Consider the following 26,861-nt stretch of genomic DNA (forward strand, 5'->3'; position numbering starts at 1 on the left):
GAGTGAGGTATGTATGTAATCAATGTTGTATGGAAGTAATGTTATACCATAGAAAACTGTTTTCATGGCTATGTTATGATTGTGTAGGTGACAGAAGTTGAGGGGAAAAAGAATGTCCAAGATACTGCTAGTGCAGATGATAAGAGGGATATGTTCATGCAGATAATACAAATGACTTTTACGTCTCACGAGGCTGCCTATGATTTCTACAACAGCTATGCTAGAGATAATGGTTTCAGCATTAGAAAGAATAGGGTCAGGTATAGCAAAACCGAGTCACGCCATATGCGTTATAGGTGGTTTGTTTGTTCCAGACAAGGAAAACGTGACAGCAGGTTGCTAACCGAGGAAGGACACAGCCGTAGGCTCAGTCCCGAGACACGCTGCCACTGCGAAGCGCACCTGACCGTGAAGCTTGACCAAAAGCATGGGGTTTGGTATGTTGATAGTTTTGAGGACAAGCATAGCCATATCTTGGCAGGACCGGATGAGGTACCTTTTCTTTGGTCCCACAGAAAAATCAAAGAGTACCAGAGAGCTGAGATACTTTCCATGGGAGCTGCAGGGATTAGAATTCACGACATGATGGATTCCTTCATCAGCAAACATGTATGGTATGGCGGTGTTGGTTTTACCAGGCGTGAAATATACAACCTTTGCGCCAGGGAGAAGAGGAAGCTGCTTTCAAAAGGTGATGTTGCCACAGTCATAGGCATCATGGTCAGTAGGAAACAGAGGGATCCTAGCTTCTTTTTCGAGTACAAGCTAGACAAGGAAGGACATATGAATAGGATGTTCTGGTGTGACTCCCAGTCTCGTCATGACTATGAGGACTTCGGCGACGTGCTTGTATTTGACAGCACGTACAAGATGAACCGGTATGGTATGCCATGCATACCCTTTGTTGGTCTTAACAATCACCGGAAGACCACTGTTTTTGCTTGTGACATAGTTTCAGACGAGACCGAAGAGACATATGTGTGGCTGCTGGAGACTTTTTTGAGGTCCATGTGTCAAAAGATGCCGAAGAGTGTTATCACGGACGCCGACGCTGCGATGATCAAGGCAATTCGCCAAGTCTTGCCAGACGTGTGGCACCGTATATGTACGTGGCATATAGAAAAAAATATGAAGATTCACCTCAGTCACAAGTCCTTGAAGGAGTTCCGAACTCTTTTGTACTACAGCACGTCCACGGCCACGTTTGAGGAGAGATGGCACGCGTTTTCCAAAAGATGGCAGTCGGAAAAAATAGTAACATGGTTGAGACGGATGTATAAGAAGAGGAGACTGTGGGCCGCGGCTTATCTGACGGAGGGTTTTTGGCTTGGCATGAAAAGCAACCAGAGGAGTGAAAGTCTAAACTCATGCCTTCTGTGACGCCCCCGATTTGACCGTACACTAATCATGCACGCAAATGTGTACGATCACGGTCAGGGACTCACGGGAAGATATCACAACACAACTCTACAACATAAATAAGTCATACAAGCATCATAATACAAGCCAGGGGCCTCGAGGGCTCGAATACAAGTGCTCGATCATAGACGAGTCAGCGGAAGCAACAATATCTGAGTACAGACATAAGTTAAACAAGTTTGCCTTAAGAAGGCTAGCACAAACAGGGATACAGATCGAACGAGGCGCAGGCCTCCTGCCTGGGATCCTCCTAACTACTCCTGGTCGTCGTCAGCGGCCTGCACGTAGTAGTAGGCACCTCCAGTGTCGTAAGTGTCGTCGTCGACGGTGGCGTCTGACTCCTGGACTCCAACATCTGGTTGCGACAACCAGATAGAAAGGAAAGGGGGAAAAGAGGGAGAGAAGCAACCGTGAGTACTCATCCAAAGTACTCGCAAGCAAGGAGCTATACTACATATGCATGGGTATATGTGTAAAGGGGCATATCAGTGGACTGAACTGCAGAATGCCAGAATAAGAGGGGGATAGCTAGTCCTGTCGAAGACTACGCTTCTGGACATCTCCATCTTGCAGCATGTAGAAGAGAATAGATTGAAGTCCTCCAAGTAGCATCGCATAGCATAATCCTACCCGGCAATCCCCTCCTCGTCGCCCTGTTAGAGAGCGATCACCGGGTTGTATCTGGCACTTGGAAGGGTGTATTTTATTCAGTATCCGGTTCTAGTTGTCATAAGGTTAAGGTACAACTCCGGGTCGTCCTTTTACCGAGGGACACAGCTATTCGAATAGATAAACTTCCCTGCAGGGGTGCACCACATAACCCAACACGCTCGATCCCATTTGGCCGGACACACTTTTCTGGGTCATGCCCGGCCTCGTAAGATCAACACGTCGCAGCCCCACCTAGGCTCAACAGAGAGGTCAGCACGCCGGTCTAAACCTATGCGCGCAGGGGTCTGGGCCCATCGCCCTATGCACACCTGCACGTTGCGTACGCAGCCGGAAGCAGACCTAGCCCCCTTAATACAAGCGCGAGCTTACGGTCCAATGCGGCGCGCGCCACTCAGTTGCTGACGTCAAAAGAGCTTCGGCTGATACCACGACGTCGGGATACCCATAACTACTCCCACGTAGATGGTTAGTGCGTATAGACCAAATGGCCAGACTCAGATCAAATACCAAGATCTCGTTAAGCATGTTAAGTAACCGCGAACGCCGACCAGGGCCAGGCCCACCTCTCACCTAGGCGGTCTCAACCTGCCCTGTCGCTTCGCCACAAAGATCCACTCGCGGGTACTCCTACGAGCCGACCCGACTTAAATCATCACATGTGTCATGTATATAGTATATAAGTATATACCCGTGATCACCGCCCAGGTGATCACGGCCCGATAGTATAGCACAGCAGACGGACAAGAATGTAGGGCCACTGATGGAAATCTAGCATCCTAGACTAAGCATGTAGGATTGCAGGTAAGGTAACAACAATAGTAGCAAGGATAGGCTATGCATCAGAATAGGATATCGGAAAGCAGTAACATGCTACACTACTCTAATGCAAGCAGTATAGAGAAGTATAGGCGATATCTGGTGATCAAGGGGGGGCTTGCCTGGTTGCTCTGGCAAGTAGGAGGGGTCGTCGACTCCGTAGTCGAACTGGGCAGCAGCAGTGTCGGTCTCGTAGTCTACCGGAGAGAAGAGGGGGGAAGAAACAGTAAATACAATGCAAACATAAGCATGACGATGCGTGACATGACAATGAGCGGTGCTAGGTGTGTCCTAACGCGACAGTAGGTGGTACCGATGAAGGGGGGGAACATCCGGGAGGTATTCCCGATGTTTCGCGTTTTCGGACAGTCGGACCGGAGGGGGAAAGTTGCTAGTTCGATAGGTTAGGGAGGTGTGGTGGATGAACGGACTGCGTATTTGGATTCGTCTCGTCGATCTGAGCAACTTTCATATAGAAAACATTTTCATCCGAGTTACGGTTTAAAAGATATGAATTTTCAAAGATTATTTGAATTTCTGGAATTATTTATATTCAGCAAAAATGAATTATGACGTCAGCATGAGGCAATGCTGACGTCAGCAGGTCAACAGGTCGGCTGACCAGTCAAACCAGACAGGTGGGTCCAGTGGGACCCACATGTCAACCTCTGTTAGTCTAATATTTAGTTAAACTAATCTAACAGTCTAATTCGAGGGGTGGGCCCCATATGTCAGTGAGTGTTTAGTTAAACTAATTATTTTTATTTATAAAACATTTTCTTTTTCTTTTTTTTATATTTTTGCGGCGGGGCCCGCATGTCAGTGACTGGGCCTGCCCAGTCAGCAGTTGACTGGGTCAACCCAGTCAACTGGGGCCCGTGGGGGCCACTGGCAGGGGCACTGGGGTGGCCCCAGGCCAGCCACGTCGGCGGCCGGCGCTGGAGCGGCTCCGACGAGCCAAACGCGGCGGCGCGGCTCGGGAGGGGGTGCGGGTTTGCGCTACGGTGGGTTTGCGGGGGCGTGGCTGGGCGCGTTCGACGCGGCTCGGCGTCGCGCGTCCAACTGCGGTGGTCGGAGGGGCTGGAACGGCCGGGGGCGAGCGCTACGAGCTCGCCGGCGGCGAGGTGCTACGGGTGCCCGACGGAAACGCGGCTACGGCGGCCTATCGAGCAAGCGGAGGGGCTGGGGGGCATCTATGTATGGTGGGGATTGCAACGGGCTTGAGCCCGTGACCAAAAGGTCACCGGAGACCCGCCGGCGGCGAGCTCCGCGGCGCGGCGTTCGGGCGCGCGTGGGGGAGCAGCTACGGAACGCGGGCGAGCTAACGGAGAGGGGGAGGAGAAGCGGGAGCTCACAGCGGAGCCGTAGGGAGTGGCAGTGAGCTCGGGGAGGGCGCGGGGTAGCCGGAGTCGGCGACGATCGACGGCGGCCGTGCGGGGAAGACGAGCTCGGGGAGGTCGGTGCAGTGGCGCTCGGCTCGTTCCCGATGGCGTAGTCGACGGCGGGGAGTCGTTCGGGCACGTCGTCGGGGCAATCGGGGCACGGTGGTCGCGGGAACGACGGTGAACGGCGGCGAGCGCGCTCGGGCAGAGGGGATCGAAGTGGAGAGGGAGGTGGATCTGACGGGGGAAGGCGCAGAGGCCGAGGGGAGAGCGGGGGCGAGTGGGAGAGAGGCCCGAGGAGGCGGGGGGAGCTGGCGCCCTTATCCTCCCCGTCGCCGGCGAGAGGGTGCGGCGGGGACGGCCACTGTTCGACCCCGGTCGGGGGAACAGGGAAGGGGGCGAGGGGGAGAGTGGGCTGGGCCGGGGGTCGGGGGGGTGGTGGCCCAGTTTGGGCCGGGGGTTCGGTCCAGATGGGCCACGGGTCCAGTGGGGGGGGGGAGGGCTTCTCCTTTTTCTTGTTCTGCTCTGTTTGTTCTGTTTTCTGTTTTCTTTTTATTTGTTTATTTTCTTTTCTGTTTTATTTCATTTAAAAGTATTTAGGTGTTTTATAAAAATGTGTTTTCTCCACCATAATTACCAGTGTATTATTTAGCACCCACCGAACATTTTTGTTTAAATTTTTGAAAACTTTTATTTTCCACTTTTAAATTTAATTGAAGTTTGAACTAGGAGTTTGAAAAGGGTGTGATTCAAATGTGATCAAGCCCTGTTTAGCAACATGATTAGCTTAATCACAGGGGGTTACTGTAGCATGATTCTCAGGGTGTTACACCTTCACCTCCACCTAGACGGTGAAATGACCCTGGTGGATATGATTTTGCACTATGAGAACGCCGTTGTACGTATCTGTGAGAATGAGGCACGAGATGATTGCACGGCCTCACAGAGTTTACCGGTGCCAGTTACTAGCTCGAGGGAACTGGAGATAGCTGCTTCTCACGTCTTCACTCCAGCAAACTTCTATATGTTGCAAGCTGATCTTAGGAAAATTGGTGGCATGGAGATTGTAGAAATAAAGCTCGGAGACGAATCACAGCAGTACATCGTGGCCTGGAAGAATAACCGGAAGAGCCGTTTTTGGGTGGAGTACACTCCAGTAAATTCCGCAGAAACTATAAGGTGCAGCTGCAGAAGAATGATTTGAAAGGGTCTACCTTGCAAGCACATATTCCATGTACTGAAGTACTTGAATATATCTGAAATACCAAAGTGTTTAGTTCTTGTGCGGTTCACGAAAGACGCAAGGTTGGGACTGTCCGCCAGGCGCACAAGCGATCTGTTGGGATTTGGATGGACTGGAGCAGCTGAAAGAATGAAATATAGCCAGGTCAGTGTGTTGGCTTCAGAAGCTATGCATGCAGCATGCAAACACCCAACTTTGTGGGATCAGTTACATGAGAGTTTGAAGACCGTGATAGCTAAGAGCCATGAGTATGATCAGCTAAAGGAAAATTTGAGTAAGAAAACGGCTGATCTTAGTACTTGTGCAATTGAATATGTAGACGATGGTGAAGGCAACATAGTTGAAGTTCATGATCCTATTAAAGTATCAACGAAAGGTGCAACTAAGGTAGATGAGAACCGCCCTATGTCGAAAAATGGTAGGCCACTTTCGTACGACGAGATCAGAATCAGGTGTGGCGCATGCAAATTGCTAGGGCACACTAAACGCAGCAAGAAATGCAAACTAAATAAGAAGTAAGTTTTTGTATGCATTGTAGGTTATAATTGTTTTTAACTTGTCATTCATTAACTTTTCCTGTTATCGTGTGCAGAAGCGTGGTGGGCGAAGAAGAGTAGAACAGTTGCTAAAGTTATGTTAGGATGAATCCAGTGATCTAATAGTGAGGTGTTTACATTGTGTTACTGCATACATGATACATGATATATACTATTGCAAGAGGCCAATACCTTGAGATAGTGCTTGTAGCATATATGGACTAAACAGGAGGCGGTCACTAGGGACTTTAATCATGGAAAATGGATAGCATTTTAGCCATTGTAATGATGGCATCTTTTGTGTTGTCCACTGTAGTTATATTATATTAGAAAACTAGACGATACCCGACATGTTGTTGCGGGAATGTTTTGCAATATATTCATAGAGAAATGGTTACGTGTAACATGTATATGTTGTTGCGGGAATATTTTGTTTGCATGTTGTGGTGGACCTTCCTCCATACATGTTGAATGACGAGGTGGCAAACTTGCATGTTAAGAGAAATAGGTTAGTGGTGGCTAGTTGTTTAGATATAGAAGATGTAATTATGTGTGCTAATAATTAAATTTTTTCACTCCTTTGGTTCACCACCATTTAGATATAGAAGACACCAGCTCTCTTTGGTCTATAGTATAGACTTCATACCAAAAACCCACCATTTTCCCCTCATAAAGAAAAGAAAAACCCACCATTTTATGGCTTGTAGTGTAACTCGTGCCGCTTGTCGCGATGACGTGGAGGGGGGGTGACGGATGCCGTTAGACGGCGCGACACACGGCCGCTCCCGTTGCCGAGCCCATTTAACAATTTTTATTTTGATTACAGCCCGTTTAAATGGGCCGCGCTGGCCACCTGGTCGGGGCGGTTCTTCCCTCGCGATCTCCACGCGCGTTCTATCTATCCACTGCGACCGCCGCCGCCGCCGCCACCGATCCACGTCTTGCCGCCGGTCACGTTAAGCCATGGTTTCGTGGAGCGACGAGTCGAGCTCTTCTTCAGATGGCGAATCCGTGACTAGCCTGCAGGTACGCTCCTACTATATAATCTCCAAATAGTGCTAGGCTTAGGGTTAGGGTTCTTCATTTCCGGTATTTAACGCAGGGCGTTGATTTGTGCATTATCTCTGTTGTTTCGTTTAGCTTCCTACGACTATCCCTTGCTATGAATGGAGTGGCATTGCTCACGATCTGTCTTCTCGTTGTCTGCATCGAGAACCTTGCGTCAGGCTAGTTGCTTTTGATTCCTTGGACACTGGCAAACGTTTTCTTGCATGTGGTCAGAAGGTATGTTGTTCCGTACTGTAAATATATGTTTACATTACCTCGTGCTCGATTTACTTCGCGGTAATCCATTGTTCTGCCCAAAATTGCATACAATTTCAATTAATTTGTGCATTTACAAAGTCCGTATTTATGTTGTTTTTTTACGGTCTAATATTTGTTTTAGCACATAATAGCATATACTTGTAGTTAATTGATCCATATATATATGTATATCATTGCATGCTACATTTTGTGTTTATATGATTGAGACCATATTTTTAGTGCATTGCATGTAATTGTATTGCATTTGTGCATATATGATTGAGACCATATTTTTTCATACTGTAGGAAGAAGTGAAATGTAACTATGTGGAATGGGTAGACCCAGAGTGGTCAGTGGCTACGAAGTTCTGCCTGAGAGAACTGTGGAGCATGTATGACGAGAAGCTGAGACAGAATACTAAGAATGCTGAAGAAAAATGCATGTTAATTGGAGAAAAGAGGAGGACGGAGGAAGAGCTGAGATTTTTCAAAATGGACTTTGCTAAACTGGTGGCTGATAAGGAGGATGCTCTCACGCAATTGGGCAATGCAAGATTGTCACTTAGCAATCTCAAAGAGGAGCTGGAGAAGAATAAGATGGCAGACCATGGTTGTGCCAATCTACATCAGGTCCTGAGGATAAAGGCTGAGAAAGACCGGGACCGGGTGGTGCTAGAGAGAGACCAAGTGATGAGAGAGAGGGACCAGCTGAAGCAAGAGAAGAAAAAACTTGAGTATATTATTGCAGATTTTCTCAAACAGAAACATGGGTACGTTGATAAGATCAAGAAGCTGAAGGAGACTTGTGATGAATTTTAAGTATGTTTTGTGGTTTATTGTTGAAAAGAATGATCAAGTCCTATCTGCATTGTGGCCAGTTCATTTGTGTAAGGTCTAAGTATATTATATTAACCAATAAATTATATCACTTTCGAAATAGTTTGCCCTTGTTTGACCTGCATCCTAATGCGGGTTCTCGGCTAAGCACTGAAATTCTTTTGCTTCCACCGGAGCTCTAAATCGTACTGATCAAGGGGGCGAAATAGTAGTTGATCATGTGGTTGATGGTGCTACTGATCCTGATCTTCATGATGCAGAAAAGGAAAAGGCTAACAAAAATGCAGCAAAAAAACTGTGCAACGTGATTTCAAGCAACACATAACGCCAAGGGAGTCTGGCGCAAGACACGAGGAAGATCCACCTGCGGACGCCGATCCCGAGAGATCCAGCGGCAATCATGCGCACGGGATCCCAGGTGGATCTGCCTACTCCACCAATCGCAGGATCCATGGGTGGCCCGTCTGCGTCCGACACACGGGCTATCTCCACCGAGGGGTCGGGCGGGACCGGACCTGGCGCGTCCCCCCGTGCCAACTGGCGCTCGTCGACTGGGTCGCCCGCGCGGGGACCGGATCTGTCGTTGTCTCGGGAGCGGGATCCCACACCGGATGGCACGACAGCCGAGGTTGATTCTCAGGCAAACAAAAAGGAATTTATCAATTTTTTTCTTATTGTTGAATAATGCCAAATCAAATCAAAGAAATATGCAAAAGTAAAAAAGAAATGAATTACTCTTCCATGACAGAAAAGAATGAACACAGCAGCAAAAAACATTAAGGTAGAACAAATGAAGGGAAGCAAAAATTTATTGGTACGAAACGTATAGTCTGACTGCATTACACATACACAAGTATGTGTGAGCGACCAAAAATCCACACAAAATCCATGGTATCGTGCTTATTACATGAATGGTAGAAAATCAAAGTTGTCCATGCCGGGAAACGTGCTTCCGGACTTAAAACAAATGACTAAAACTAGAATCTTGAATCATGTATGATGTCTTCACGCCTTGCTTTTCTTTGCGATGTCGCGGATTTTGTTCTTCACACATTCGAGCGTGTTGGTAGGTGAGAGAACCAACTCGGCGACGAGACGCCTTCTCCTTGCATTAACCGTGCCCTGCAATTTTTAGAACAAGGTTTAATGAATAGAAGTTGGTATTATACGACAATTGTACAAGTGTACGAACAGAGAGGACAAATTACCTGGGTAAAATCGGCGGTCCATCGATCCCCGTCCCAACGCTCCATAACTTCAATCACAAAAAGGCCACATGAGTTCCTAATATATATGCAAACATTAGTCACCGTGCACACGAACATGTCTTTCGTAAGTAGAAAATGATGAACCATAACTCACCCGTCCTCTTGTAGTGGCATGTCGATCTGAGGTATGATAGGCCACTTAGTGACGTCTGGATATTTGCCAGGTGTAATACGGTTTGCCTCTTCCATATCAATTGCTATTGCTAGTCGCTATTTGAAAGAAAGTAGTAGTGAGAAACCATATGACATTTCATATGAAGAATGCTCAATGTTGGGGAGAGTACCAGTGCTTTCACAATGTCGAGAGAGAACTCGAGAGGATAGAGCGAATCAAAAACTCAGAATTCTTTCTTGAGGTTGTGCATCACCACGGTGATCCAGTGTGTATTGCCAACGTTCAACAGGATAAACGACTAAAATGTGGAACACATTTGTAATCAGATGCAATTATGCTTGTTGAAATGAGTGTTAATGAACTAGGAAGAACATATCGTACCTTATCACGGACAGTATACTCGTCCAGAACCCTACGTACTGCTTCAGCTCTGCTCAGCGCACTATCCATGTTGTATTTCGACGGTTTAGGGTTGTCTCGTGCCTTAGCACGATCAACAAGGTATTTGGACCTCCAGGCTGGACAGAGGTGCCGATCATGACCAACGCGCAGAGCCAAATGTGTCTGATAAGCATCGATAATCTGCGTAAAATAATAGAACATTTTATTTTCATAGGTGATACCTAGGTTATGCACTTAAATAGCAGGACATGGTAATAGATCTTACGTCATCCGCCAGCCATGTATGCTCAAGTACCGGTCGTATACTCTCCACAGTCACAGAGGTGCCATGTTCATTGTAGTAAACTCTTTTTGTCATATTCTTCTCAGACCGAGCAGCTGCCTCCACAAACGTAACAACAGCATTGATGAGTTCCGGTGTCAAATCGTCCTTACCAGAGCCTTCCATGTCATTGTCACTAAACAGAGCTGCATGATAAATTACGAACGTCACGAACGGTGAGTACATGAAATGGTAGTAAATTAAGCACTAAGATAGCTACTAACGGTACCTCTAGTTGCGGTAGTGTTGCCGGATGGCTTAATACCGTGAGCGCTTCGCTTGCCGGGCTTGTCAAGTTTAAAGGGGGATTCAAATTTCTTGGGAACAGTCCGTCGGCGCTTCCCGGATATAACATCGTCTTCTTTTGCGGTTGCTGCAGACTTTTTCCCCTTGCTCTTACCCACCATCCTATCGATAGAACTTGCAGAAATGTCAATGTCGGACGATTCTGCTCGAGGAGAATTACCTACAATCCAAGGGTTCTCCGGTGTTGCGCCACACTCATCAGTAGGCTTCGTTGTCTTGTCAACATTTAACTTGGCAGGTGTTTTCTAGTTAACAAAGAAATAATGTGATAGGTTCAGTTAACAAAAATGAAGATGCATAATTGAGATAAATGAAGACAAATAAATGAAAACATACTTCCTCATCAAGGTTGTTCTGGTTTACAACAGGCTCGTCAAGCTGTGTCAAATCAATCACCGGCTCTAGACCGTCAGAGTCATCCTTGTACACGAATTCTTTTTTTCTGGCGGACCATTCTCAAAGGAATCCACTTCTAGGTCGGCATCGTTGTTGCCGGAAGCCGCAGCAGCCGCTGGCTTGTACATCACACCATTTTGGTTCAACTTCTCTAATAATCTCTGCATTACATAAAAAATATTAATTAATGTCGGCACGGTTTTGCAACTTCAAAAATGTTGTAAACATAGAATTAAGGGTGTGTCACCTCGGCTACTTGTTCCGGTATTTCCTTCATTTGGCTGCGTATGTAATCCATACACTGCTTCATGATGAGGTTCATCATCTCGTCCGCGTTTGAGGCTAACTTGGACTTCTTTGCCGCACCAACGGCGGGCTTCATTTTTGGCTTTTCTGGTTCGGGTACTTTGCGCTCCTGCGCCCTATACTCCTTGGTTATGTTGTCTTCAATCTGCATGTGAAATACAAGTATATGTGATCAATAAAAATATTAATACAACTAATTATGTTATATAAAAGATTTAAGAAGTACCCAACGTAATGAATTACCTTGATGTTACCACGGCCACAGCCGTGGTCATAATCAAACTTGTCTCTCCTTGAGGCTGCAGCTTCAGTCCAATTCCTCATTAGAGGTTCCATGGACAAGCTAGGATTGAATGCGCATTCACCTTCCAGAGGCTGAACCTTCTCCCAGTACAGGTACTGCATGAATATGAAAAATTACAATTAGTACTATACAGCAGGTAAATTAGCAATCATATTTTTTTGCAATGGTACAACTCTGAAAGGTGTACCTGCAGGAGAGCTAAGTTCCCTCTCGGCCATTGGCGGAGGTGTTTGCCTTTCCTCACGTTGCGAAGGCAGACCAGCAGAACCCGGAGGGTGAATGCATTCCAATTAATCTTGGATATACGCTTCACATCGTCCACCAATGCGTAATATTGCTTTGGTACAGTCTTGCTCGACATGGGAGCAAGAAATGTTCCAAGCAACACGAGGACAACTCTCCGAAGGAAATCGTCGTCAGCAGATTTATTTTTTGTGATGTCCACAATCAGATCATCGATGACTATGTTACCTGTGGTCTTGCTCAGGAATTGAGGCGGCACTCGATCTTTAACATCCTCACCTTCCTCACCGAGAATACCTTCTGCCGACAGTCCGTGCTTCTCCAAGGCCAAGATGCACTCAACATCCACGGCACCGAGAGACACTTCGCCAACCAAGTCTTGTACAATGAATCTGCCCTTGCTAGGATCAAAAATCTCAACCATGTACCGGATCAACAGTGTACGCATCTTCAGCGAAGGTATCTGAAGCATGCTACGGAGTGGTGTTTCGGCAAGTGCGGCCCGTTGACCGGAAGATAGACCGGCAATAAGTTTGCATCATTTTTCAACGGCGCAAACAATTTCTCCGTTGAGTTCATCCATCCTGTTAAAAAAATATACTTGGTTATAGTACCATAAATTATGTAATCAACTTTTTTCCTAACATATTGTTGCATAAAACATAATAATGGAATACACTATCCCACAATAGATAGAAAACTATACAACATAATTTATTCATACTGAAACATTCAGCAGAGAGACGTGCAGCACATAAAATGACAGTTTAACAAGTACTTATTTAACCAATTAGTTTCATAATAAAAAGTAACATAATTTATCTAATCATTTATTTTCATATGGTACTGTACAAATAGATATAAGAATCGGTGACAGTGCCTAATTAACAGTAAATCGAAAAGAAAAAAATGAAATTATGCATACTGGAACATGCATCAAACAAACATGCAACACATACAATATTAGTCGGCGTCTCATAGTTGCAATATGCATGTCTTAGGGCATTGCTATAACTTAAAGTGACTATGCTATAACTAACACTGATTAAAAATTGTTGTTTATTCATCAATCCAACCTACAAGTGAAAGACAACAAACAACATGCAGAAACTAATTTGCAATCGTAGGGCTATCTAATCTAATACACGCACAAACAAATCTAGTGTCATAGGCCTATCTAATCTAATACACGCACAAACAAAAAACATCTACTCCAACAGATGTAATGCGAAGATTATGCGCTAATTAATCTTAGTCCTATCGAATCTAACACACGCACAAAGAAAAGCATCATGGATGCGGTACGGTTGCCAACATACTAGATCGCTCGATGAAGATGGAAGTTGTCGGCGTTGTAACGTGGACGCAGTTCGTCCATGACGGCCAGCACGCGATGCCGAGACTATATAGGAGGAGGAGGATCTCCTAGGTCGCCGTAACCACCAGGGAAAGAACGCCCGTGATCTTTGCCTTCCTTGGTTGAGGAGAGGCAGTACGTGCTCCTAAATTAAAGGGATAGGCTTCCCACGCTCGAGTTTTTTTTGTAGATTCCGATCCGGGAATTGTGTAACAAATCGCAGCTGCTCCTCTCTTTGAGCGACGAGGGGCTCGTTTCATGTACTTTTTTTCTTTTATTTTTCATATTAGAAATTTTTGATATCAAATAATTATTTCAACTCAACCAAATGGCCCCAAATTTTTTTCACACAATGGGATGACCATGGACATCATGCATGCCAATTCTCATCGATTTCCGACACTCGATGCATTTACTAGGATTTTGCCGGCGAAAAGAACCCGAAACACTGCCCGGACGTGACGCAACGTTCGTTCGGTGTCAGGAATGGCTCACATGTTGCATGGGGGCCTACATTGGGCATCCTCACATGGTGCCAAAGTTTGGTGTCATTTCATGCAGGCCAGCACATAGCACATGTGCAATCACCATCATTCGGGTCTGCCAGAGGGGGAGCCCGAAGGACGTTGTTTTTCTGGACTCAACCAAATGGCCCCAAAAAAATTTCACACAATGGGATGACCATGGACATCATGCATGCTAGTTCTCATCGATTTCCGACACTCGATGCATTTACTAGGATTTTGCCGGCGAAAAGAACCCGAAACGCTGCCCGGACGTGACGCAACGTTCGTTCGGTGTCAGAATGGCTCACATGTTGCATGGGGGCCTACATTGGGCATCCTCACATGGTGCCAAAGTTTGGTGTCATTTCATGCAGGCCAGCACATAGCACATGTGCAATCACCATCATTCGGGTCTGCCGTAGGGGGAGCCCGAAGGACGTTGTTTTTCTGGACTCAACCAAATGGCCCCAATTTTTTTCACACAATGGGATGACCATGGACATCATGCATGCCAATTCTCATCGATTTCCGACACTCGATGCATTTACTAGGATTTTGCCGGCGAAAAGAACTCGAAACGCTGCCCGGACGTGACGCAACGTTCGTTCGGTGTCAGGATGGCTCACATGTTGCATGGGGGCCTACATTGGGCATTCTCACATGGTGCCAAAGTTTGGTGTCATTTCATGCAGGCCAGCACATAGCACATGTGCAATCACCATCATTCGGGTCTGCCGGAGGGGGAGCCCGAAGGACGTTGTTTTTCTAGACTCAACCAACTGGCCCCAAATTGTTTTCACACAATGGGATGACCATGGACATCATGCATGCCAATTCTCATCTATTTCCGACACTCGATGCATTTACTAGGATTTTGCCGGCGAAAAGAACCCGAAACGTTGCCCGGACGTGACGCAATGTTCGTTCGGTGTCCGGAATGGCCCAGATGTTGCATGGGGGCCTACATTGGGCATCCACACATGGTGCCAAACTTTGGTGTCATTTCATGCAGGCCAGCACATAGCACATGTGCAATCTCCATCATTCTGGTCTGCCGGAGGGGGAGCCCGAAGGACGTTGTTTTTCTAGAGTCAACCAAATGGATTTTGAAAATAGAATGAAAATTGTATTTAAGAAGTGAAACAGAAGACAACATACATTCATGGAATTTTGATTTTTATAACTATAATAAGAAATAAAATACAAAACATATACTTGAATTTTAAAACTCTAAGAAGAAATAACATAGAAAAATATATTTGATATACCTTTTTTGAAATAGAAAACAGAAAAGATATATTATAATAAAGATGAAACATATTATATTGCATTTTTTTTGAATTTTAATAGTGTGAGAATAACTGAAAGAGTAAAATATATTAGATTTTAAATTATTCTACATATAAAAAGAAAATAAATATTTGATTGAATAAGTGAAATATAAGACATTAATTTTTCGTACACATTGAATAAGTGAAATATAACACATTGAAGCAGCTCGGTTTTAAATGTGGTAATAATCTGCGCGCGGGTGAAGCTGGCCTGGGACGGCCCACCCGAATTAGGCCCAAGCAAGCGTCGCGCCGGGCACATCCCAGCGGTGCTGGGAGTTTAGTCCCACCTCGCCAAGCGAGGGGAGCTCGCACCGGTTTATATACCGGGCTGAGCTTCCCTTTTCAAGTTCCTTTCTAAAGCGGGCAGCACATTGCCTAACCCTGTCTGTCCCTGCCCAGTGGGGCCTACTAGCTGCCTATTATCACAATCTGGCGGGCCTGCATCCTGGCCCATTAAATGATTGGGTTGCTAGTCGTATGCTGGCCGTTGAATTGTGTAGTATGCAGCTAGTAGGCTGGCTTTTTTTGTCATATTTCACTTTTTGCATTTGTCACCATTATTTGTTGTTCTTCAAATCACCTCATAAAAGAATATAACACAACAATTTTTCGCACATTCATGAATTTTCTAACTGTCAGAACAAATAATACAGAAAAATATATATGTGATTCAAAATTATTTCAAAGATAAAACTAAAAAGAAATATTTTAATTAACAAGTGAAATGAAAGAGAATGTATTATCTTGCATAATTTGAATTGTAAAACTGTCGGAATTAATGAAAGAGGAAAAATAGATTTGATTTTCAAATATTTGAAATATATATAAGAAATGAAATACATACACATCATGGCAATGCACACATTTCCATTGCAACCAGTAATTTAGGCTAACTAGGATTGTTTTCAAACACAAATGTGAGATTATGATAACGTTGCAGGGTTAAGCTATGTATTTGAATCTAGAACCAAATTAACGCAACCTTAGAGTTGAAGAACTGGCTGATCCATATATCAATAATAATGCTCTATTTTCACTTCAAGCCAGCATAAACCTGTATAACCAAAAGCCAGCATGGCCTGCAGTCTACCTAACCCATCATCCTAGGCTTACAAAGTTCATGACCACCGCAAAATAACAGCAACAACTACTAAAACATCGCAACAAAGTAAAGGCCACATCTTCAGCAGGAAGTAGAGTCTTCTTTTTTATCCTTCCAGTCTTGCCACGTTGATTCTCCACCCCTGCTTCGTTGTGTACACTTCACTTGCTACTCGCTCTAGCAGTCTTGCTCCCACCTCCAGCACCTTTTTTGTGGCTCCTTTGTCTGCAAAATAGATCAATCAACAATCCAATGTCTCATTAGTTTGATTATAGAGAAAGTAGAAATTGGATTATTTTTGAAAATAAAAGGATAACATATGCATTACATTAACAACTGCATTACATAACTTAACAGTTTGAACACATCACATTTGCACTACATAAACTTCATCAGTACATAACTTAACACTTACTGCAGTTCTCTGGGTTTGGTAGCATGGTACTATATGAACCAACGTATTAAAAACTACAGTATTCTTGCGTATACATATGAGATAACATGGTTTGACTAAAACAGAGATTTTTGGAGTATTCACAATAGATACAACTGTTTGGTATGCTGTTAATTGTGCTGCCTAGCCATTGCATTTAAGCACTCACAAACTCTGTTTTTTTTAAAGAGGCTACATTTTTCATGCAGGGAAATAACTATAGTTTTCCCAATACTGCAGTACTAAAATCACATTTATTAGGGGCAACCAAACAGCTCACTGTAAATAAAACTAACATAATCTCAAATACTGAAGTATTCTCAAAGAACTTAGAACATAGTATGCTATCAAACGGGTCCAAACTGACTCACGCAGATAGACTAACTGAAGACACTGACATGCCATCACTCTGTTTTCTTGTCCTTCAACTTGTTGATGCGCTCTGAGTGACGAATGCCCATACGGATGTAGGTCTCCGCTTCAATTGGCATGGTCATGTCTCCGAGCTGCGGGATCCCTAGACCCACAATCTGCACGTCCGCCGGCTGCTCCTGGACAACATCATCCTGCTCCTCCTCTCCAGCACTGTCGTCCAGCAGCAGAACAACCTCCTCTTCCCCACTCTCATCCTTGCTCTGCTCCACATCTTCGCTATCACTCTCATCCTCGCTATGCTCCACATCTTCACTATCACTGTCATCCTTGCTCTGCTCCACATCACTGTCGGAGTGAACATTGGACTGATCAACCGGAGCAGGCACCGCGAGCAACACTCCGACAAGATCTGGCACTGGAATAGGAGGGGCGCGGCGGAGGGAGCAGTACATGTACCACCTCGCACGCTGACGCGGATCCGGGGAGTTCCCCGCTTCGTTCATAGCCCAGAGGAAAACCTGGACTGGAACAACTCCTCGAGCAGGACCAAACAGCGATTTCTTCTCATTACCCGTAAGCACTTTGATGAGACCCCTACCATGGTCGATGAACATCTGCAAGCTGGGAAACCAGCTGCAGATCTCCTCCACATTCGCCCTCTTCTCCAGATCGCCCTGACAGAACTTCCCAATTGCGTCCTCCCACTTTTCTTGAGCGCGGCGGCAATCACTTGCCGACTGCGACCTCCTTCCCTTCTTGGCCCCCATCGCCGGCGACGCCAGATGTGAGATTTGAGCTCACGGAGTGAATGGGGAATAGAAGCAAAGACCTAGGGTTCGTATCTACCAGATGAAATGGGGAATTTTTCCCTCTCTAGCTGATAACCACGTGTGAGGCCAGCCTGGTACGGCCCACCCAAATTAGGCCCAAATCAAAGCCGCGACGGGCACTGTCTCGGGGTGGTGGGAGTTTAGTCCCACCTCACCAACGGAGAGGAGCTCGCACCGGTTTATAAACCCACCTGAGCTAATCATCTCAAGTTCCTATCTAAAGCAGGCAGCTCATTGCCTAACCAGTCTCTCTCTGCCCCGTTGGGCCTACCGGCAACTTATATACATTCACCGCGGGCCTGCATCCTGGCCCAATGGGTTACTAGTCGTATGCAGGCCGTGGGGTTTCATATAAATGCTGTTGGTAGGCTGGCATTTTTTTTATTTAATTTTTTTGCATATGTCACATGTCTAATTTTTTGCATATGTCACATGTCAAATTTTGCAAACAAGTTTGAATCATTAAATTTTCAAATTTTAAATTAAATATAAATTTAAAAATATTAAAATATTTGGACCAAACATTTCCACCATGTGAGGATACCCAAAGTAAATTTTTAAATTTGTATTCAATTTTTTTGCATATGTCAAATGTCTAATTTTGCACACAAGTTTTAAACAAAATATGTCACATGTCTAATTTTTTGCATATGTCACATGTCAAATTTTGCACACATGTCAGGACCACCTCCAAATCACCTTAAATTTGGCACACATGATATCTTGCACAAACAAAGCTTGGTTTCCAAGGTTTTAAATTTTTCCTAATTTTTTTTTTTGAATTTATAATGACCTCTAGACTGACTGGTCAAAACATCGATCTATACCTCAAGGGGGCATTGTAAAGTATTGTTTTTCCAAATTTTCTTTCATAGCCATGTTTGGCACATGTGGGTCACCATGTACAAGAAAATTTGGGTGATTTGGAGGTGGTGGAAAAAATCACGTATGTTCAAAAACTGGCTTAAGTTAAAAGACCAAATGGCCCCTCCGGAATGCGATGATTTTTTCGACCACCTCCAAATCACCTCAATTTTAGCACACATGATCTCTTGCACAAACAAAGCTAGTTTTCCAAGGTTTTAAATTTTTTTGAATTTTTTATTAATTTATAATGCCCTCTAGACTGACTGGTCAAACCATCGGTCTATACCTCAAGGGGGCATTGTAAAGTATTATTTTTCCAAATTATCTTTCATAGCCATGTTTGGCACATGTGGGTCACCATGTAAAAGAAAATTTGGGTGATTTGGAGGTGGTGGAAAAAATCACGTATGTTCAAAAACTGGCTTAAGTTAACACCAAATAGCCCCTCCGGAATGCGATGATTTTTTCGACCACCTCCAAATCACCTCAATTTTTGCACACATGATCTCTTGCAAAAACAAAGCTAGTTTTCCAAGGTATTAATTTTTTTGAATTTTTTATTAATTTATAATGCCCTCTAGACTGACTGGTCAAACCATCGGTCTATACCTCAAGGGGGCATTGTAAAGTATTATTTTTCCAAATTTTCTTTCATAGCCATGTTTGGCACATGTGGGTCACCATGTACAAGAAAATTTGGGTGATTTGGAGGTGGTGGAAAAAATCACGTATGTTCAAAAACTGGCTTAAGTTAGACCAAATGGCCCCTCCGGAATGCGATGATTTTTTCGACCTCCTCCAAATCACCTCAATTTTGGCACACATGATCTCTTGCACAAACAAAGCTAGTTTTCCAAGGTTTTATATTTTTTTTGAATTTTTTATTAATTTATAATGCCCTCTAGACTGACTGGTCAAAACATCGGTCTATACCTCAAGGGGGCATTGTAAAGTATTGTTTTTTCCAAATTTTCTTTCATAGCCATGTTTGGCACATGTGGGTCACCATGTACAAGAAAATTTGGGTCACAATTTAAGAATTTTTTCTTAATTTTTTATGCCCTGCCCAATGCCGGTTCGAAACATGCGGCTTCACGGAGCCACTATAAATTGTACAAAAGGAGATCTTTCATATTACAAATAATCAACTTGCATTTCATGAAAAACTCCTTCATATTACAAATAATCATTACACCTTTATTCAAATGTTGTTTTTTGCACACACACACACACACCATCTTTAACTACTTTTTTATTAGTATTTGATGAAATGATGGAATATGTGCTCAGTTATTGGAATATTTGATCATATGGTGGGGTATTTGCTATTTTTGCTTACTCAAATGAAGGAAAGATGTCATATGTGTGGATGAACAATTTCCACTTACTTCACTAAACAACATTAATTAACTTAACGCAAAGTTTTACATTTGGTCCGATTTGCTTATGGGCAGAGCATGTTGCACATGGCCACAGCATGGGAATTTATTGCACCATTGCCACAGCATGTTCCACATGGCCACAGCATGGGAAGTGTTTGCAGCATGCCTGATCAGTGAAGCAACACTGATGCGGCATGTCTGATCATTGCAGCAGCTAAATTCAAGCAAATCATACATCTAAGGAACCATAATGGCAAATTTAAGGGACACAAATATAGATAGCAATATATATTACTACCATAGACAGCAGCATCCACACAGCACACTTGCTGATGCAGACCACTAGCATATTAGATATGTTTAGACCACACATCACAGTACTACACTTAGATAAAGGTTCATACTAAATTACCACTAAAAGTTTCCACCATCAGAATACCACATGAAGTTCACCAAAAGGACTGAGCCTTCCTCCATCATACGACAACCAGGGTCTAGGGCAACTACATGTTAGGGTTTCTTAGGACCTTGTGGAGGGCAGAAGGTTGAGCCCTGATCTTGTACTCATCACTGCTGATGGATGTAGCCCGACAGTGTTCCATCAGATGCTCAGCAACCCAGACCTGGGCTTGGGCCTGCTGCAGTAGGGGCACCGGTACTTGTCCGTCCTCCAGTTGTAGTACATAGCAGATCCTTGGGCCCTGATCTTCTACACCACCTTCTCTTCAAAGGACTTGACGTTCCCCTCGACCACATCATCTCCACATTGATACTGCACACATTAATGACTGACATTAATACATTATGCATTCAAATACTATAAACATCTAACACTAAGTCAATGCACAAATAACATTTCAGCTAGGCCTTACCTCGTACGGCTCATCCTCATCACTGTCATAAGGGTAGTAGCCAGATGAGTCCCACTTCCTCTTGTTGCCAACAAGATCCTCCTTCTGCTATATTGTCAACCAAGCAAGTCATTTACAAGGAATTGAATTGCAGTTCAAATAATGTCATTACAAACAAGTTGATTTTGCATAATGATGGAAAGCTCCTAACTATATTGAAAAGGTGCACAGGTTACACATGGTATGTACATTTCAACAACTAATCCATAGACTATATATGAAGCTATATAGATACTAAACAATTGGGTTATGAACATACAAGTTCATTCATATGGACATACAAATTCAGATTTTGCTTTTGAACATGCATATGAAGGTATAAATGAATATCATTCCTCTCTTATTAACCAATGAGATAGCAGTTTTTGACAGACAATGCAAATAGGACCTTTATATATAACTTCACAAACATGTCAGGTTTTCATTTCATTTGTAAATATTAATAAATATTTAGTTCAGAGCAGTTCTCAATGATCACTCATATGTCAGAATAAGTGAAATGGTGAAGCCTAACTCCTACATCTAATTAAAATACCCTAACTCCAGCATCTAATTAAAAAACACTAACTCCTAGATCCACTGGAACATTGAATCACAAAATTTACTTACATATATCATTGGATATAAATGAATCCACTACAAATAACACTAACTCATACATCTAATTAAAATATAATAACTCTTACTTGTACTGCATCATTCAGTCACACCATTTAACTACATTTATCTCTGCCTATAAATGAATCCAATACAAAATAAACCTAACTAAACATCTAATTAAGAAACACTAACTAGTACATCTACTACATCATTCAATCACAGAATCTATATAACTATCTATAAATGAATAATACAAATAAACCTTAACTCACCAACTAATTGAAAAACCATAACTACTACATCTACTGGATGATTCAATCATAGATCCTACATATAACCGGCTATAAATGAATCCAATACAAGAAAACCCTAACTAAACATCTAATTAAAAAACCCTAACTACTACATCTACTGGATGATTCAATCACAGGTTCTATATATAACTGTCTATAAATGAATCCAATACAAATAAACCTTAACTAATCAACTAATTAAAAACCATAACTACTACATCTACTGGATGTGATTCAATCACAAATTCTACTTATCAGTGGCTCTAATTGAATCCAATACAAAAAATCCCCAACTAAACATCTAATTAAAAAACCTAACTACTACATCTACTGGATGTGATTCATTCACACATTCTACATATCAGAGGCTATAAATGAATCCAATACAAAAAAACCTAATTAAACATCTAATTAAGAAACCCTAACTAGTACATCTACTGGATGTGATTCAATCACAGATACAACATATCAGTGGCTCTAATTCAATCCAATACAAAAAAATCCCCAACTTAACATCTCATTAAAAAACCCTAACTACTTGATCTACTGGATGATTCAATCACAGAATCCAAACTTAACCTTCACTATAAATCAATCAAACATCTAAAAACCCTAACTATCAGAAGGGGATGCAGCAACTAGCAACAACAAAAAACCCTAACACCTAAATCTACTGCTTAACGGGGGTAACTAGCAATGGAGGGGACTGCTGGCAAGGATTACCTGCAGGTCCACGTGCTTGCCTCCGGCCTCTTCAGGTCCATCAGACGGGCCGCTCGACGCCGTCACGCCAAGCACCGGCACGGCTGAGTCCGCCACGGCGGAGTCCGCCACGACCACCTTCTTCTCCTCCAGATCCGCCGCCGCAGCGACCGATCCAGCGCGTGGGGATGCAGCACCTCCTGCACCCGCACCGCCGACGAGGGTCTGCACGGCATCTGCCACGGTCTCCGCGCCCGTCTTCTGCAGATCTCCGCCCGCGACGGCGGCTTCGCCACGGCCTTGCTCCATCCGAGCCAGAAGCAAGAAGGAGAAGAGAGGGAGGCGGCGGCGGGTGAGCGAGCAGGTGGGGTGGCCGGTGAGGGAGACGATGAGGTAGAGCAGAGAGGAGGGAGAGGGAGGCGATTTGGGGGAAATGGGGTGGGCGATGCGGCCGGTGCCCGTTCGCCTCCTCTTATACTAGGGGCCTTTTTTTGGAAACTATCCACGCACACGTGCACGCGCACGTCCGCGGGGAAACGCAACCGCCAGCGTATAATACACGTACACGCCCGGCGTACAATAGTACACGGGCCGGCGCGGGCTCATACAGGGCTCTACGACTGGTCTACGCGCGCTCTACACCCACCTGAAATGACCATCGTGCCCCTAATTACGAACCGCCATCGACGCATCTGGACCGTCCTTGTGTTTTTCCCACTCGCGTTCAGCCTCGGGGGGAGCACCGGAGCAGAAACGGGAGTTGGTACCGTGTCCATGAGAATAGGAAGTTTGAGAAAAACTTTGGCAGAGGAGTTTTGTCATATCGTCACCATTTTGTGAATTACAATGTTAGGGCTGGAAATCTTGTCTATATATGTCGATGGATGTGCACTGTGGAAAATGGATCAATCGGGCGCTTTCTTTTTCTTTCCATGGTAAAGCTTTCTGAAGCTTCGTAAGAATCACTCACAAGGGAGGCATGTGCACCAAAATTCAGTGGTGTCTGCATTTTGATTGGATCCTGGGTTAAATGTGCTTTCCTTCTACGTTTTCTTGTTTGTGAATTTGCTAGTTATGAACTGTCCATAATTACGAATAATATATGTGGTACTCTTTCATTAATGAAATCATGGAATTATTTATCTCGGTTCATTCATCACATGTCATGCATGGTCTGTGTTTTGATGCTGTCAAGATTCAGTGTCTTTCTTGCTGCAACTAATCTTCCATCAGTTCCTTGACAATACTACATTCTTGTCTGAACCACCAACAATGTCAGAGAGGCCACAACTTTTAACTACACTAGAGAATAGAGATTTCAGTCAAGTTATAAGTAACCACTCACTTTTAAAATACTTCCATTACTTAAGAAACGCAAGAGCGATGCATTCCCGTTCAAATACTTGCAACTTGAAACTTTTTTTGCTTCTTGCAAACTGCGAGTATAGAAGGGTTTGACGTGAGATAACAAGTTTGCATCCTAACATTACTGCTTAGTAGCATCTCAACACATACACTTGCAGTGCTCTAAACAAGGAATAATCCACAAAAAGAGGGAACTGCAAAAATGTCGTATCAAAACAAAGCCATCAATTCAGCAGGATTACAGGAAATGACAAAATGGTTATGTCTTACAAGAGTCGATCTAAGACTGGCTAATAATCATAAATACTTGTAGGCTCATGATGTTATTAGGGAACCAGTCGATCTTTTTTGCTTCTCCTTCGGGCAGGATATTGATTTTCACTCTTCTTGCTTGTTCCTGCAGGTCTATTGTTAACCTTATTTAGGAGAAGGGCTCCTCACTCTTGCACCACGGGAACCGGCTGCAAAGCTCAAGAGCACTTTCTTCTTCTTCCTGAAAAAGGAACTTCCTTTCACTTTCACGACAATTGATTTGAGGCCAATCTTGCTGGCGGATCGCCCCATGTGTTCCCCTGTTGCTTCACCGGCATACCGAGCAAGACGAGACCGCCCTTTTCGATCCTCCAAGCAGCCAGCAGAAGCCCGGGCCTTCCTGTTCTCCTTGACGTCCTTAACGGTCACAAAGGTCTTTTTCTCCTTGGGTGTGATGCGTAGAACATCTATCTTTACTCGCAGAGCCGCTGTCCACGTTATTTCCATGTTTAATCGGCCAGACCTGCTACCGCCGCCTGTGAAATCGTTTTCAGCAAAGCGACGGTAAATGCTGTCATTCTGCTTCCGTGTTTGCATGAGGCGGCTCACCGGATCGCCGTTCGTAAGGCCCTGCAGTGAGTTCTGCAAAAGCATAAATTGAGACTCAACTATCAAGCACCAGATAACAAGATCGACTGCTTTGTTGATGTCTCAGCAAAACTTGAAAAAACGAACAAGACAAGGTGTGTGTATATAGTAACGAGACTGTAAGATCACATAAGATTCAAGGCTATATAGAGTGGCATTTGTGGTTACAAACAGCACTCGACTTGGTTTGGTAGGTTAGCTGTCAATGGCAAAGGGAAAGGGCCACCTTTAGAAGAGTGGAACAGTAGCAAGAAACAAGGAAATGATGACAAGAACACCTATGTTTTATTCTTATCTTCTTCTAAATCAGTATGAAGCATTGTGCCACTCAAGAGGCATGCACACACATGCCTAACTCATGAAATTTATCTGCTTCAGTTCAAATTCACTCTACCATCGTATTGCCACTTAAGATTTCATTTAGACCATGTTAGCAGGAAATGCAATGGAAGGGAGCGATGTTGATTTGAAGGGCAGCTGGTAAATGTACCTTGTCAGTCGACAGCAGCCGTTGGGTTCCTGTTGAGGCAACCGGTCGCAGCAGCGCTCGTCCGGCGAGCCCAAGTGCCCTCACCGCCGTCACCATCTGCAGGGCAGAGGAGGATGTGGTTCAGTAGAGGCCGCTGACAACAGCAGGGACGAAATCCTTGTCTTCCGACCTGAGCTATGGCGGCGCAGGGGAAGAAAAGAGCGATAAATATTTGTACATGTCAATGAAATAAATATTCAAATATGCAGCAACTTAATTTATTAATCGAGTGGGATCACTGGGCAGCTATATAAACAGAAGCAATACTAAATAAGCAAAATAAACTAGCCCGTGAAATAATCTAAATAAACTGGCGGCCAGCTGGGCATGTTATGGTGGATTCAGAATATGAATGCGACCAAATGGTGGGCTTGGACAAAGGAGTCTATAAACATCACAGTTTATCTATAAACAAAGGAGTCTATTCAGTCTATGCACACCAAAACATCACAGTTTATCATACAGATACACACCAAAACAGGTGGATGGATCTTATATGTGCATATACACATTCTTTTAGCAGGGCAGGACACACTCAACTAGTTAGAACTCCATCTCAGATTATCTGTAAACTGCACGGAAACCACACAATATCTATAAACTGCGGAAGAGAAACCTCTAAACAGCGATGACATTATATTTATATCTATAAAACTGCACAATGCACACAGGCACACCGCGTTCCTTTACCTTGACGGAAAGCGGGCAGAGGTGGCGTGGGCGTCGGAGTGCTGCAGCGGTTGGGGCTCGGGGCAGAGTTGGATCGGGGGAGGCAGCGTCGTCGGCTTCGGTGGCGTGAAGGATGGAGCCGGAGTTGGTGGGAAGGGGCGGAGGCGTCCGTGCGGTCGGGGCTCGGGTGGAGCGGGGGTGGGCGCGGGGTAGTGGTACGGGGCGGCGGGGTCCCTACGCTCGGGGCTCGGCGGAGGTTTTGGGGGCGGGGGATCCGGATCCAGTCGCCGGAGGAGGCAGCGGCCAGAGATCGGGGACGGTGGCGGCGTTCGGCTCGGGAGTGAGGGTGAGGAGAAAGGGAAATGCAGGGGACGACTAGCATGGGATGAGCACGTGAGGTGAGATCTTGCGATCCAGCTACCTGAGCCGTCGGATGAAGACCTCATGGTACATCATGCAGTGGAGCCCTTAAATTTTGCCTAAATTCTGAAAAGTGCATATGCACTAATTAGAGGAAACGAGCGGCCGGTCTTACACACGCATGCATGTAGTTTTGTGGTCTAAGTTTTGTCTTTATTCGTGACGTGGCATGTACTTCTAGGATGGTCACATGGGCAAGACACCGCATTATTCCATGGATGCGCATGTCCATTTATTCGGGTTTTCAAATTTTTAAAAAGCCATATCTTTTAAACCGTGCTTCGGAATTTAGATCCGTTTTCACTATTGGAATCCTCGCGACGAGATCTTTGAAACTAGATCCCGCATGGGTATGTTTTGACGAATTTTTTTTGATGCCAACTTTGATGTTATATTATGCAACTCTATTACTGT

At 44.4% G+C, this 26,861-nt stretch overlaps 2 protein-coding genes across 4 annotated transcripts; both read right to left on the minus strand.

Annotated features, from left to right (window-relative positions):
• Positions 1-9,215: 9,215 nt before the first annotated feature.
• On the minus strand, positions 9,216-12,296 carry LOC141041270 (uncharacterized). Its single transcript, XM_073507398.1, has 11 exons — positions 11,817-12,296; positions 11,569-11,724; positions 11,267-11,470; positions 11,075-11,180; positions 10,960-11,024; positions 10,583-10,868; positions 10,291-10,463; positions 9,975-10,175; positions 9,573-9,688; positions 9,419-9,494; positions 9,216-9,332 (listed from the first exon to the last, which is right to left on the minus strand). The coding sequence occupies exons 1-11, from the start codon at positions 12,294-12,296 to the stop codon at positions 9,216-9,218; spliced, it is 1,980 nt and encodes a 659-aa protein (XP_073363499.1).
• Positions 12,297-24,024: 11,728 nt separating this feature from the next.
• Positions 24,025-26,298, minus strand: LOC109773568 (small ribosomal subunit protein uS11m). 3 transcript variants are annotated; one of them, XM_073509005.1, is made up of 3 exons: positions 26,049-26,298; positions 25,320-25,493; positions 24,025-24,823 (listed from the first exon to the last, which is right to left on the minus strand). In XM_073509005.1, the coding sequence occupies exons 2-3, from the start codon at positions 25,413-25,415 to the stop codon at positions 24,347-24,349; spliced, it is 573 nt and encodes a 190-aa protein (XP_073365106.1). In that variant the 5' UTR covers positions 25,416-25,493; positions 26,049-26,298; the 3' UTR covers positions 24,025-24,346. The 3 variants fall into 3 exon arrangements, with proteins under 3 accessions (XP_073365106.1, XP_073365107.1, XP_073365105.1); XM_073509006.1 differs by having other exon boundaries at positions 25,320-25,415; positions 26,049-26,278; XM_073509004.1 differs by having other exon boundaries at positions 25,320-25,488; positions 26,049-26,273.
• Positions 26,299-26,861: the final 563 nt, after the last annotated feature.

This window comes from Aegilops tauschii, chromosome 2, assembly GCF_002575655.3.
Source record: "Aegilops tauschii subsp. strangulata cultivar AL8/78 chromosome 2, Aet v6.0, whole genome shotgun sequence".
Taxonomy (NCBI): Eukaryota; Viridiplantae; Streptophyta; class Magnoliopsida; order Poales; family Poaceae; genus Aegilops; species Aegilops tauschii.

Bases quoted from the DNA above. Each gene is read 5' to 3' on its own strand.
- LOC141041270 (XM_073507398.1), bottom strand. From the start codon at position 12,296: ATGGTTGAGATTTTTGATCCTAGCAAGGGCAGATTCATTGTACAAGAC. The intron at 11,181-11,266 runs GTGACACACCCT...TATGTAATGCAG, and splicing joins TACCGGAACAAGTAGCCGAG to AGATTATTAGAGAAGTTGAA. The intron at 10,464-10,582 runs GTATTAAGCCAT...TTTATCATGCAG, and splicing joins CGGCAAGCGAAGCGCTCACG to CTCTGTTTAGTGACAATGAC.
- LOC109773568 (XM_073509005.1), bottom strand. From the start codon at position 25,415: ATGGTGACGGCGGTGAGGGCACTTGGGCTCGCCGGACGAGCGCTGCTG. The intron at 24,824-25,319 runs GTACATTTACCA...ATGCTTTTGCAG, and splicing joins GGCTGCTGTCGACTGACAAG to AACTCACTGCAGGGCCTTAC.